At 43.2% G+C, this 14066-nt stretch overlaps 1 protein-coding gene across 2 annotated transcripts in view; it reads right to left on the reverse strand.

The window, feature by feature from the left end:
- The window catches only part of syt7a (synaptotagmin VIIa), a 100762-nt gene extending 91096 nt beyond the window's left edge, over positions 1 to 9666 (reverse strand). Inside the window, exon 1 of one of the 2 annotated variants that reach the window (XM_072435439.1) lies at positions 9470 to 9666. In XM_072435439.1, coding sequence (XP_072291540.1) covers positions 9470 to 9503 — 34 coding nt within the window. In that variant the 5' untranslated portion in view covers positions 9504 to 9666. The remainder of the gene's footprint in view (positions 1 to 9469) is intronic. The other variant, XM_072435438.1, reaches the window with a different exon arrangement.
- Between the last annotated feature and the right edge of the window lie 4400 nt (positions 9667 to 14066).

The raw sequence follows: 14066 nt of genomic DNA on the forward strand, positions 1-14066 counted from the left end.
CAACCAGTCCTAACATAAAATATTAATACAGATTATTTTTCAATCTGCTTGATGATGCCCTACATTTGTATCATGTAAATCCTTGCCCGGGATCCAAAATACACACTTCAATTATTTGTGAAGAGTGAGTCTTGTCATCACGCCCTCCGTCACCCATCGAGTCAAACTCAAACCGAACCATGCAATCAGATTTGTTTATTTCAAATCTATATCGAACAAACTGAACTTGTCTCACCTCAGAATAACAGTTTGTGCTTCACTCATTGATTCTGCAGAAATCTGTGATGTTTTCCCCCCTGTAAACGGCCATATTTGTTTTAATATAAACGGACCATCCATGTTGTTGATTGGCTAATCCTCCTGTCAATCACACAGAGATGAAAACGATGACCAAACAATTGTTTTGTATAAAAAATACAGAGAGATCTCATTCTATACATTCAAAGCAATGTAAATTCAGCCACAGTCCAGTCCTAAGGTCGGTGGGTCAAAGTCTAGATACGGTAATGATCAAATCCTTATAGTTGCTGAACTATGTAGAAAATAATAAGAAAAAAACTTTTTATTACTGTAAGATATATAGCGTTTTAATCGGCTCTGACCAGTGACTTCCTTGGACACCAAGGCAAGATTTTCATTACAAAAGAGCTGGCCCACTGCAATACCGTATTATCTTCTTACCTGGATATCACAAGAATGACTAGGCAATTCCAATATTATAATGTCCAATCCGGTATTAGTAAAACTGCCATGGAGAAAAGTGGCATAACTAATTTTCACAGGGCAGATTTAACAAATAGTTTTGACACTGACTATACTTGTGCTGACACTGTACTTCACACCATGTTAAAGACGCCACGTCCACTATTCCCTATTTCCTCAGAGCTTTAGAAGGCTTTGATGCACACAGAGGAATAGTCCCAGGCTGCCCAGGTAGTCGTGTCTCCAGAACTGTCAAACCCAAGGCCATAATGAAGGTCTTTTCATTCACAAGCAATTTGTCTCCAGTGAATTACAAGTTAATCTTCTGCTGAAGGCTCCACTCACAACACAGCAGATGTGTTTAAGGGCAGAATATTGGGTTCGCCGTAAAATGACAGACGCGCCACTTTAAATTCCGTGGCTACAATACCGAGAAAATAGAATATATAAAGACCATGCATGGTTTTCAGTTATTGTATGATTTATTATTATATAACGCTTTTCACGAAGGATTTGCTAATAGGTTCTATTCAGATTGAAGATTTGTTTCCTTGGTTATTGTGAATATATCTGTAATTACTGGGCGTATCCACATGAAAGAAAACATGGCATATATTTTCTATACATATCAATATCAGTTTGGTCACTGCGTTGATGTCCGTGCTGGGGGATCAGATGATCAATCAGATGGGCGTGGCACACATCGTCCGTCCACATCAAAACAAACAGAGAGGAGAGGTTAAGCAGGTCTTTCCTTCCTGCTGCTGTCAGACTTTACAACAAACACTGTTACGCCTGAACATGTGTCATCCATCTTCATAATCATGTATAATACTGTCATATTCATGTGCAATACTGTCATATTCATGTGCAATACTGTCATATTTATGTGCAATACTGTCATATTCATGTGCAATACTGTCATTCATGTGCAATACTTTAACATAATGTCAATCATCTTCCATCAATATTCTCTGTAGAGCTTTATAAGATATTTTCTATAAAAGTGTTTTTATAAGTTTTTTATAAGTTATGTTTTTTTTTATTTACTTCTGTACCTACTTTGTGTTGCAACACTGGAATTTCCCCATTGTGGGACAAATAAAGGCTTATCTTATCTTAACATGTCAGCTTTCGAGGGAAAACTAAATTATCACAGGACTGAAAAAAAACAATTTGTGTTGAGGCAAGTTTGATTTTTCTCTAAATGTTGGATCGAACTTGTTTGTTTCACATGCGTCACTGAAAACAACAAATTTGATTGCATTGACTCGAAGCGCGTTAGAGAGCGTGGTAACAAGACTCACTCTTCCTTGAGAATTGAAGAAGTGTGTATTCTGGATCCCAGGCACCTTCTCATCTTCTCTGTGCATAATTAAACAAAAGTGTGACATGTGAGACTTTTTCCATCCATCCATTTTCTACCGCTTGGTCCCTTTCGGGGTCGCGGGTGACTGGAGCCTATCCCAGTGACTTCGGGCCTTAGGCGGGGTACACCCTGGACAGTGGCCAACTTGTCGCAGGGTATGTGAGACTTTTTTTCAAGCATATTTATACTTAACAATCGCTTAAACATCCATGAGTGACTTTAGACTGCAAGCAAAAAAATAAACCCTTTAAGTGTCAGACTTATCTCCCACAGGCTAAAACTACAGTGCAGCTCTGATAGCAGGTTCCCATGCCAGGCCTAAATCTGGGAGATTGGTGGCTCTGGGTGAGACTTGGATTGCAGCCCTCCAGAGCCCAAAGCTTAAATCTAAAGAAAACTCTGCTCCACTATTATATGTCATTTTCAAGGATAGATTATTTGAGTCTGACGGCAAACAGCTCCATATATCACACACAACTTAGAGGGTGTGGACTAAACACCACATCAGCAGCTGAACATCAAAACGTCAGGGTAAAAAATGTCCCATACTTTATAGGAACACACAACAAACTACATCCGATACACATTAACTAAAGGACCAGATCTAAATCAATACTAAATTATTACCAATCCGGTTTACACTAGACCAGGTTTTTGTTAAACCACAAAAAAGCCCAAATTTAGAGACAATAATCCTATAATCCAGTTGTTTTTATTTTGTTATTTCGTTTTTTTTTTACCTTTGTAGATACATTTGCAATATATTGTACATCTGGCCAGTTGAGGGCTGCCCTGAGCTGCAGCAACAGGGAAAATGTCCTGTAAGACCATAAAGTTGTTGTCAGTTGCGGAGACCAGACTGATTACATGAATAATGTATGAGTTGAGTGGACCACAGGTTTGCTCTCAGAAGATCCAATCCATGCTGCACCCGAATACTCGATCAATGAGAGCCCCAGCCAACAAATCTCTCATGTCAATTTATTAAAACACTTGTCAATAGACAGGGCAGCACTTCATTTACTAACCTGCGAAGGGCCAAACTGGCAGCACCATGAATTTTATAGGTGAGTAAGGGGAAATAAAAAGGATATTTAACATAAGCACTGCCCACATGCTTCAAGAGTGTATTGTAATGTAGGGTAACATACTAGTACAAGTACTGTAAGGTTATGAATGTCCACCCACTTGTGAAGGGGGCGGGGCATTCAGGTTTGATATTGATTAAAGAATTGTTCAAGAATTCAAACATGACACACTGCCTAAATGTGGGTAAGTTTGAATCGTATTTTTAAGAGAAGAATGGGGCACCAGCCGGATAATCGGCAATTTAACAACTCTAAACTCAGATATCTAGATTAATTAATTAATTAGAAATTAATTTGCTCGTTGATCTAAAGGTTTGAGAACGTAACCGTGACATTGACCCCTTTTCTGGAAATGAAGGAACACTTAACCAAATGTGGGTTATGAAGATTTAATGACCAAATAATTAAACAGATAAATATGAATTAGGAATATGCAAATGAGTCGATAACAGATGGAAAACACTAGACATGATGGTTCTAGATCTATCTAGGTGTGTGTTAGAGTTAAGTCTAAGATGAAATTCAGCCTGTGAAGTGCATTCATACGAACGGAACCAGAAGCTGTGATCCTGAGGAGACGGGCCTGCTTGGGGTCCAAGGGCCTGCTTGGGGTCCAAGGACCTGCGTGGGGTCCAAGGGCCTGCGTGGAGTCCAAGGGCCTGCGTGGAGTCCAAGGGCCTGCGTGGAGTCCAAGGGCCTGCTTGGGGTCCAAGGGCCTGCGTGGAGTCCAAGGGCCTGCTCTGGAGCTCGGCTCTGACGTTGTCTGGCCAAAGAAGGACTGGATCGGTTCTGCGATCTCCTTGGCTCTGAGGCGTTCTCCTTGGCTCTGAGGCGTTCTCCTTGGCTCTGAGGCGTTCTCCTTGGCTCTGAGGCATTCTCCTTGGCTCTGAGGCGTTCTCCTTGGCTCTGAGGCGTTCTCCTTGGCTCTGAGGCGTTCTCCTTGGCTCTGAGGCGTTCCAAATGAAAAGGCCGTCGTGCTGCTCCACCGATGTGGCTGATCTAAAAGGCTGTGGACTTGAAAAGTTGCAAAAGGTCCTTGCTTGATTTTGCGTGATGCAGCATCAATCACGTTTTTAAAAACGGGCACAGGTTTCTTAGTTCCGGGAGGGAACATTAGCTTCTCTTGGAAAAGTCTTTGTCCCGTAGCGTAGCATCGCTCACGCTAACTAGCCCCGAGGCCTGCTCCCAAGGCCTCATGGACCTTGCTGGTGGGACCCTGGATGGAGGGTCGAGCTTCGAAAGAAACTCGGATGGAACTCGCTCTGGAGCTCAGATGGAACTGGTCTGTAACTCCCTGCTCTTTCCTTTTGTCTTACCCCGCGGGGGTTTTGGCGCCGTGGCTTCAGCCAATCAGCATGCACGCTGGGGTCAGAGCTGATAAGGAGACGAGATCTGGCTTTAGGCCACAAGAGTTACACAAAAGGTAAAATTGTCCACAAAACAAGTTATGAAACAGTTAAAATGACATGTTAAACACGATATCACAATATGTACATGTAAAGTCATCTGGTGGACACATTTTTGCAATCTGATGACTAAAACCGCATAGTCTTTCAGCGTTTTAGCGTTTGTCTTGGAGAGATCGTTACTCTCTGTAATCCAAAAGGAGTCATTTGATGAAAAGTTATTTTCAAAGTTCAGAGCGTCTCTGTTGTCACTATTACATCCTCTTCCTTCTGAGGGGTGTAAAACTCCACACGGGCAGTAGATAACACCTAGCCCGCATTCCTGTCACCATGGCAACAGGGGTAGGACATCTGCATATCCTACAGTAAAGTGTATTTCTAATCATAAGTGAGAGTACTCTTTGTGCCAGTCCCATAACTGAATAAGGGACAGTGCACAAGGAAGGGAAGCTATGAAAGCCTCTCTGCAATCTTTCAACTCGAATAGTATTTTGATGGACAAAGTAACTGTGAAATACTGCAAACTTGTATCCTGTTGAACATTATCAGTGGATTCTTCTGAGTTAGAACATGCCGTAAAGTTATTCTTCTGAGTCACCAGCTTAACCTATTCAAAAGATGTGATATTTTATTTGAAATTGTTATTCGCGATATTCCTCCATCCATCCATCCATTTTCTACCGCTTGGTCCCTTTCGGGGTCGCGGGAGACCGGAGCCTATCCCAGTGACTTCGGGCCTTAGGCGGGGTACATCCTGGACAGTGGCCAACACAGAGACATAGACATTACAGACAGTTTACTCTCACATTCATTCACTAGGGCCAATTTAGAGTCACCAATTTTACCTAACACATGCATGTCTTTGGACGGTGGGAGGAAGCCGGAGAACCCGGAGAGAACCCACGGTAACACGGGGAGAACATGCAGACTCCACCCACAGAGATCATGTGATGTTGGTCTGGTCCGGGAATCGAACCCATGATCTCCTTCTTGGGAGGCAAGAGCGCTATCCGCCTTTGCCACCGTGCCACCTCATCATTCTAAAACCCATGGAGAGGATCTGAATACAATGCCACATTACACACAATCCCCTATATACAAGATGGCGTGTGTGTAATGTCAAATGTTACTGAAATTGAATGTGAAATTATTTTTAGCAAAAAACACGCTGACTTAATTGAGTCAATGTGAAACGCCTTTCACATTGAGCAAAGCGGTTGAGGAACTCATCAAACTGAAACAAACGTGAGGCATTATTATCATCATTGTCTTTATCTAATATATACCTAAGATCTCAATCAGAAGAACTCTGTTGTAATCTGTATGAATTGAATTGTCATGTTGTCTAAGCACAGGATTCTATTTGTATGAGGTGACAGCAGCACACGTCTGGCACATTTAACACTTGTTTCTGACGCTGGGAAAAAGAAAGGAGATAGAAACATGAGTTGCAGGGGCCAACTCTTAATACAAAGCCATTAAGACACAAGAAAACAGCAGGAAGCCAATCAGTCATTTAACTAATCCACTAACTGTGTCCCCATGCACGCGGCAGAGATGTAAAGCAAATCAAGCCCAGAACAATGTACTCCTCACTTCTCATTTACATGAATACTCTTACACTTTCAAAGGTGTTTTCACATGTTTTGATGTTTTTCAATCGTTCAATTACAAACGTGTCACACTGTTGGACCTATTCCAATCATTGTTTGTGGTTCAAATTAACCTTTACCTCTTGATTAAAACATTATTCATAATTAATAAGATATTAATCATAATTAGCCAATATCTGAGAACAAAGGTCCCAAACTGGGATAAATTAGATCATGAAGCATAAAATCAGTCAAGTCAATATATGCAAATCACTGCATTTGATAAAGTTGTTGATTTGCACTAATGGAAGAAACATCATAAGTGTCACACTAAGAAGATGAAGACAGATAAAGTTATTTTTCAAAGGCAGACGGGGTTGCCAGCATGTATAAGGAACATTGAACCTGAAAATGATGGGAGATAAAATGGTTGTACTCAAATGCTATAGTTGCTACGTTTTTTGGTGCATTTAACACTTTCCTCCTGTTGACGTCCTTGCCTTAAGCCCTCTTTTGACATCAGTGAAGTGTTAATATGACAGTGGCCAGCAGTTTCTGAGGCCTAACATATGACCAACCCATCTGCCCCGCCACTGCTCTAATCCCCTGAGATCATAATCAATATGTCCCTGGTAGCCCTCTATCTCTTGCCCTCCCTCACTCTTGTTCTTTCCCTCTTACCTTGACACTCCACCTTGAGATGCAATGTGAATTTAAAGGCCACACAGTGCACACTATAAGGGAACACCTGTCAGAACGGGACACCCACTTCCTAAATCAATTAATGCCTTGTCAATCCAAGTGAAAATGGTAGAATATAACTTCCACTCATGGTTCTTTTCTTGTCATTGAAACTGACACTGATCTCTGGACTTGGTGGAACAGGGGGCCATTTTTTAAAAGGCAAAAAAACATAGACCGCTTCCTCTGACCTTCACCATCATGCTAGCAGCAACTCAAAATAGTCAAAAAACAAAGTCGCTGACAAAGGCATGTAAAGTCATTGCGCATCAGTGTCCTCATAATGTGCAGAGTTGTCCAAACATCAGAGGTAATAGTGTTGGGCAATTAGGCACTCACTCATCTAACGACGCTATTTATCCTCCGGGACTCACTTACAATCAACAAAGTCAATGACTAAATAGCCACTGGACAAGTGTATAGAATAGTATTAGTAATAACATGGTTGTTAAGCATGACCTCCACGCTGCATATGCTTCAGCCGTGCACATTACTCAGTGGAACTGTAATCCAATGATAAATAACAGCTTGTGTTTGTACATTTGATAAAACCATCCACATTTCAAAAGATCTTTTCAGGGCCAAAACCGTTTAAATTGGACCGAGTCAAAATGTAAAATGTGATCTGATCTCAAACTTGCCCCAATGAAGACCACAGTGTTTCTGAGACATGAGCAGATTTTTTTCTTTGCAAGATGCCGCTAACTTGGACATGTGTGTTCAGAGAAAATGACTGGAAGGTTGCCAATTAAAATATTTAGCTTCAAAAATAATCTAACTTCAGAAATCTCTTGCTGGGATGAGCATTTCCAACGACTACAAACTAGAAGGCGTTCTCATTGGACCCTCCACTTCATGGGCCACTGTACACACACTCTCTGCCCTTCCCATTGTTCACCTCCAGGGGCCTGAACCATTCATCCAAAACTATGCATACTGGCCAATGGCTAAACACTGTCACGCATTTCAGGCAAGATTTATCACTTAGTCTAACCCCTAAAGAACAACTGTCTCTATTATACACATGTGTGGGTAAATCACTTGTCTAGAGCTGTATTTTGATTGAAAATAACTAAATAATAATTGTTCAGCATCATAACAAACTGGATTTCTAAAGTTACTTTTAAGAAGAAGGTACCCAAGAGCTTCACATTGCATTATTCAGTCACTTTCTTTTTTTTCAATAGGTTGGTTAGGTGTAATGCCCAAGGGCACAAGCACCGACCATGGGATTTGTGAGCGATGCCTCAACCACTGTGCCACCACGCACCATAGCTTCTTATTCATATTTGCATGCTTGTCTGTTGCATTAGTTTTGGAATATTACCCTTGCTGCTGGCACCAACATGTAGGCAGACAAGCTTTATTGTTTGGCTTTAACGCTCTATCACGTCTCAGTAAGGTTTTGATTTATTTCCAAGGTTTTTACGGGCCGTTTTATGTGGAGGTCAACAATGCCCATTAGTGTGTGTTCTTCAGCTTAGACCATCCAACATAGATTGGAGTCCACTGGGATCAATGCATCATCTGTGGTATGAAAATATTGACAGAAAACAAAGCAGTGCAGTTTTTTTTTTTTTTCTCCTCCTAATTTAAATCAGTTGTGAGAAATGTATCAGAGTTGTTTTGTGTCAGACACCACCCTGGCAACTCCCATCAGCACAGTGCCGTGTTGTTGTCCGTGTGTGGTGAGCTCATAATATCACAAAGAAATGAACAAATGAGGCTCCTCCCACTCTGTCTTTTGCTCTTTTACCCCTCCCTCCCTCACTCCCTCCCTTACTCCCTCCCTCACTCCCTCCCTCACTCCCTCCCTCACTCCCTCCATCCCTCCATCCCTCCTCCGCGTGTCTTCCCTGGAGCTCGGTGTGGCAGCATCAGCAGCAGCAGGTGTTATTCGCACAGAATCCACACATTTTGGTGCGTAATTATCATTTGCTCCGCTCCCCTGACACTTATTTGGATATCGCATGGCCGCATCAGGGGACACCACACCGCGCAAAGTGTGTCACTGTGCAAGGCGAAGACGAGCTGAAATCACGTCCCCAAAGCACGTGGGAGAAGTAACTTGAATTATACCCTCTCTCTATGCAGCCTTCGGTCTCCAAGACATGCCTGTTGTTGTGCCAATGTCTCCAAACGCCACCCGAGCGCAGTCATTTGCACTAAAAGGCAGATTTCTTTACAGCTACAGGCTTTGACCTTGTCTTATGATCCCCTTAAGTGGGCATGGCAGAGATCATCCTCACGCAAAAGTATCCACAAATAGATCTTGCACTGCATTGTATAGTAAAAAAAAAAAAAAAAAACGCGCTTCAAATGGGCTCATGATACGCATCCTCCTAACTGGCAATTAACTGCAACGATATTACATAATGACAACCCACACTTTTCCACCAACACCACAGGTCCGCGCGTGCCTGGACAGGAGACGGAGGGGAGCGACTCGTCCTGCACAAAACACAAGCAGGTGTGACCAGTCTGCGAGGCACCGCGGGTCACGCATGGAACACCTTGAAACTGTCTTGCGTAAAAGACAGTCCCCGTGACAGCGCCTTGCCCGGGTCTTACCTTTGCTGTTGTCCTCGTCCCTGTTGAGATACATGGCTGTGAGTTGACTCCCGGGGGCTGTGATGGCGCGTTGGGTGATGGCGGTTTCTCCCGTCCTACTCCGCGCGTGTAGTAGTAAGTGTTTATTGTTGTGCGTGGCGCTCCTCCTCGGCTGCCTCTCCTCTCTCCTCCGAGCGTACAGCGGATAGGTAGGCGAACCACTGTGCCACTCTCTCGCGCGCGCTCTCCCCTCCCTCGCCCACTCACTCCCATCTCTCGTTCCTCTCTCTTTGCTCTCTCTGCTTTCTCTTTCTCTAACCGCCAGAGCGTCTCAGAGGGCACAATGGGCACCGGTGACTTCTGCAGGTGTTTTGGGAGGAGTGTGTGGCCCGTCTGCGCGTGCTGTTGGTGTCAGGGGTCCCGGTTGTGACTGTTGAGGACGTCAGGGGTCCCGGTTGTGACTGTTGAGGATGTCAGGGGTCCCGGTTGTGACTGTGGAGGACGTCAAGGGTCCCGGTTGTGACTGTGGAGGACGTCAGGGGTCCCGGTTGTGACTGTTAAGGACGTCAGGGGTCCTGGTTGTGACTGTTAAGGACGTCAGGGGTCCTGGTTGTGACTGTTAAGGACGTCAGGGGTCCCGGTTGTGGTCCCGGTTGTGACTGTTGAGGACGTCGGGTCCCGGTTGTGACTGTTGAGGACGTCAGGGGTCCCGGTTGTGACTGTTGAGGACGTCAGGGGTCCCGGTTGTGACTGTTGAGGACGTGAGGGGACCGGTTGTGACTGTTGAGGACGTCAGGGGTCCCGGTTGTGACTGTGGAGGACGTCAAGGGTCCCGGTTGTGACTGTGGAGGACGTCAGGGGTCCCGGTTGTGACTGTTAAGGACGTCAGGGGTCCTGGTTGTGACTGTTAAGGACTTCAGGGGTCCCGGTTGTGGTCCCGGTTGTGACTGTTGAGGACGTCAGGGTCCCGGTTGTGACTGTTGAGGACGTCAGGGGTCCCGGTTGTGACTGTTGAGGATGTGAGGGGACCGGTTGTGACTGTTGAGGACGTGAGGGGACCGGTTGTGACTGTTAAGGACGTCAGGGGTCCCGGTTGTGACTGTTGAGGATGTGAGGGGACCGGTTGTGACTGTTGAGGACGTGAGGGGACCGGTTGTGACTGTTAAGGACGTCAGGGGTCTCGGTTGTGACTGTTGATGACGTCAGGGGTCCCGGTTGTGACTGTTGAGGACGTCAGGGGTCCCGGTTGTGACTGTTAAGGACGTCGGGAGTCCCGGTTGTGACTGTTGAGGACGTCGGGTCCCGGTTGTGACTGTTGAGGACATCAGGGGTCCCGGTTGTGACTGTTAAGGACGTCGGGAGTCCCGGTTGTGACTGTTGAGGACATCAGGGGTCCCGGTTGTGACTGTTAAGGACGTCGGGAGTCCCGGTTGTGGCTGTTGAGGACTTTGGATCTACTGGAAGTCTTGGCTTGGGACAATCTTGTTTGAGGTGATTTGTTATCTGTAAAATTGACTTGACTTGAGCTTTTAACCATGTTATAAGGGTGTTTCCTCATCATCAGTTTACTCAAAGTTACATTTGTATTCGTACATGTTTTGTGTAATTTGAAATTGGCCCCCATTTCAGGCTTTTCACCTACCCCCTAGACCCACCCACTTCCCTATATTTACTTAATTCAAACTTCTGGTCACAAACGTAGGGTTGGGAAGTGTCAACGATAAAAACAATCCACTGCTTTTATGGTGAAATTCCACTACGAGGGCAGTTTGAGCGGTCGAGCGGGAATGCCGTTCCCAAAGTGGAGAACGATGGAAAAGTTTTGCCGCCAATATGTCTTATGTAGATTGATATGTGTAAAATGTCCAGTGTTCGTGTAACCAACAGGTCAACAATGCAGCGATTCCCTGAACTTATTTTTTCTTGAGGTCGACAGGTCTATGTTAACTAATACATCCAGAAGAAGGATTATGTTGTATGGCTGCGCCCAGACGGGCTTCCAAAATTAGGTGAATACGCTGTTTTGATCAATAATGCGGTTTACAATGAACAAAATGTAAAATAATTATATATGTCTGTTGTAGTTTAACACTTAAAGGACACACATTATAAAAAATTTGCTTTTTTTGAGCTTTTAAAAATGTTCTAACATTGTTCCCTCATCAGATTTTTTTTTTAATTCAAGCTAGTTTGATGAATCCTCGTTAGAAAATCTGCTCCACCTAGCCGTCAAAAACACCTTGTTCTGAATCTCCTCGATAACTGGCATTTTCTTGATCTGTGATGTTGCTCTGAGAATCTTCTCTGCTGTATTTTAAGTCCATAAATCGATGCCACACTCGCTCTGCGCATTTTCTCACATCTAATAAGGGTCACTACAACTGCGCGCTGAGACCCGGAAGTGAGAGGCCAGCTTAAAATGTGCTGAAATCATAGATGTATTTTTTATCTTAAACTGTGTGTTATTCCCTCTGCAGCTAGTAGATGGCATCAAAACTCAGGTAGTCCTGGGGTAAACAGCAGAGATCAACTTTTTTTGGTTCTAAATACAATACAATAATGCATAATATGTGTCCTTTAATACCTGGGGGAAAAAGCACAATTTGTCTGGCAGCAATGCAGTAATGTACTTGGAAAATATGGGGGGAAACGCTAAACACAAAACCAACAATGTTGATTGAAGAAATGTTTGACCCATCTATGCAGAAATCAGAAAACATTAAAATAACAACACATGGTTCTAATCATAACCCACAAAAGCATTTCTAAATCCGCCAAAAACATCAAGAAAATGTGTGTGAAATGTAAAAATGTTAGCTCTATCAAAATGTCATGTACAACTTAATTACTCAAATTAATAACACGGCAAACTTAAACGAAAAAGTAATCCAGATTGTTGATATATTCTGAGACGGCGTGGGTGGCTGTCAGCGTGCAGATTCTCTCTTGGTAACAGTGACATTCTCAATACAGTTGGTGCCAAATTGTCTTTATATTTCATGTATAATTTTCCAATCATGACTTTTATGATGTCCAGTTTTTAATCAACTTAATGATAAACACTTATGTTTCCATTTCTTTAAATACTTATGTCCAAAATGCGTGTGAGCCACAGCTTGTCGTTGAAAGTGATGGAAATGTAACAAAAAAAATCCAATCATCAACAAATGCATATGAGGCTCACTAGTGGAGGTCGTATGACATGATGGCGTGCTTCAAAGTGACTAATTCAACAGTGGGAGCGCTCATGAATTTTACTTTGATTAATCAACTATGCACTGTAAGTGACACATTGTAACAAGTCAATTTGTGCAGCGCTGTAAAGTCAGCAAACACACACCTAAAGAATAAAAGCCCCTATGTGCCCTTGTCATTCATGCACACCGTCTATATGTTCTTACAAAGGCCAGTCAGATTGCATCAGTTAATTCAGCATGTTATTAGGCAGGGGCCAGAGATTAAGAGCTCTTGGGAATTAATTGGGTGTAACCTCAAGCAAGATTTTGATGCAAGGTGATGTGGCGGCTATGCAAATATGTCCCAAATTGCATGCAAAAAGGAGATGTTGATTATTTTAGCAACATTCTGTATTCAGGCCGTCTCTGTGAACACAGCCAGAGCTCCCCTGAAAGTGGAGAAGGAACAATTTGTCCATGACCTTGACTTACTCCTAGACGCAGTAGGAAGAAAGGCAATTTAAAACAATTTCTTCAATTATTTTACTTCATGTTGGAGGAAAATTGGGATTTATGTTCAAAGCCTGTTTTTTTATTCTTCTTCCTTCTGGTAGACTCTGACATGGACTTGTAAAATTAATGGAACAAGGCGTAAGAGGGCAACTATTCTCCTTTTCGAAACGACTGATCATCTCTATGAGGCCATTTCAAGGATATTTCTAAACGAAAACACAACACAAAACATACAGACAACAACACTGAGAAACAAATACTGACAATGACCTTTGACCTTTTGAATTCACGTTGCTTCTTTCACCTCTGCCATGTTTTATCAGCCTTTGCGATGTTTCTAGTGGCTCTCGTGGCACTTCACAGTGATAAATGTGCAGGCTCACCTTGCAAAGTCTGCAAAATAAATGGAAAGCTTATATTCTTTTCAATAATGTACAGCGCTGATATTACAGATCACAAGTCAATGGTATGTGTGTAGCTGATGCAAATGATCCAACTAACGGCTGCATTTTGTCAATATTACAAGATGAGAAGGTAATTTGCTCTCAGCATCCTGCAGTAATTTCCATCTGTTATTATTATGATTATCTTTTTTTTTTGCTTTTCACTCAATGCTATTTAATTTAACATTTTTAATATTTTGGCATTTGTATGAAAATATCGCCACCCAAAACAAATGTTTACTCCCCATAATTTGCCCCTCCTGCGCTCCCAGCATCCTTGTGCCTGTCACTGATGCATCTGTCTCCAATGGTATCTATAAATACCCCCTCTCCCCTTGAAAAACCTGATTCACATTGATTTAGTGACCTACATACACATGAGCACTTCCCTCTTTCTCCTTCTGTCGATGGTCCTCACTGTCTCCACCTCTTCATTTGTCCTGCCTCCATCATCTGCACAACTTACACAGACTCGGCTCCACCTCC

This window comes from Eucyclogobius newberryi, unplaced genomic scaffold (assembly GCF_026437365.1).
Source record: "Eucyclogobius newberryi isolate DKJ021-1_F unplaced genomic scaffold, fEucNew1.0.hap1 SCAF_7, whole genome shotgun sequence".
NCBI classification, from domain to species: Eukaryota; Metazoa; Chordata; class Actinopteri; order Gobiiformes; family Gobiidae; genus Eucyclogobius; species Eucyclogobius newberryi.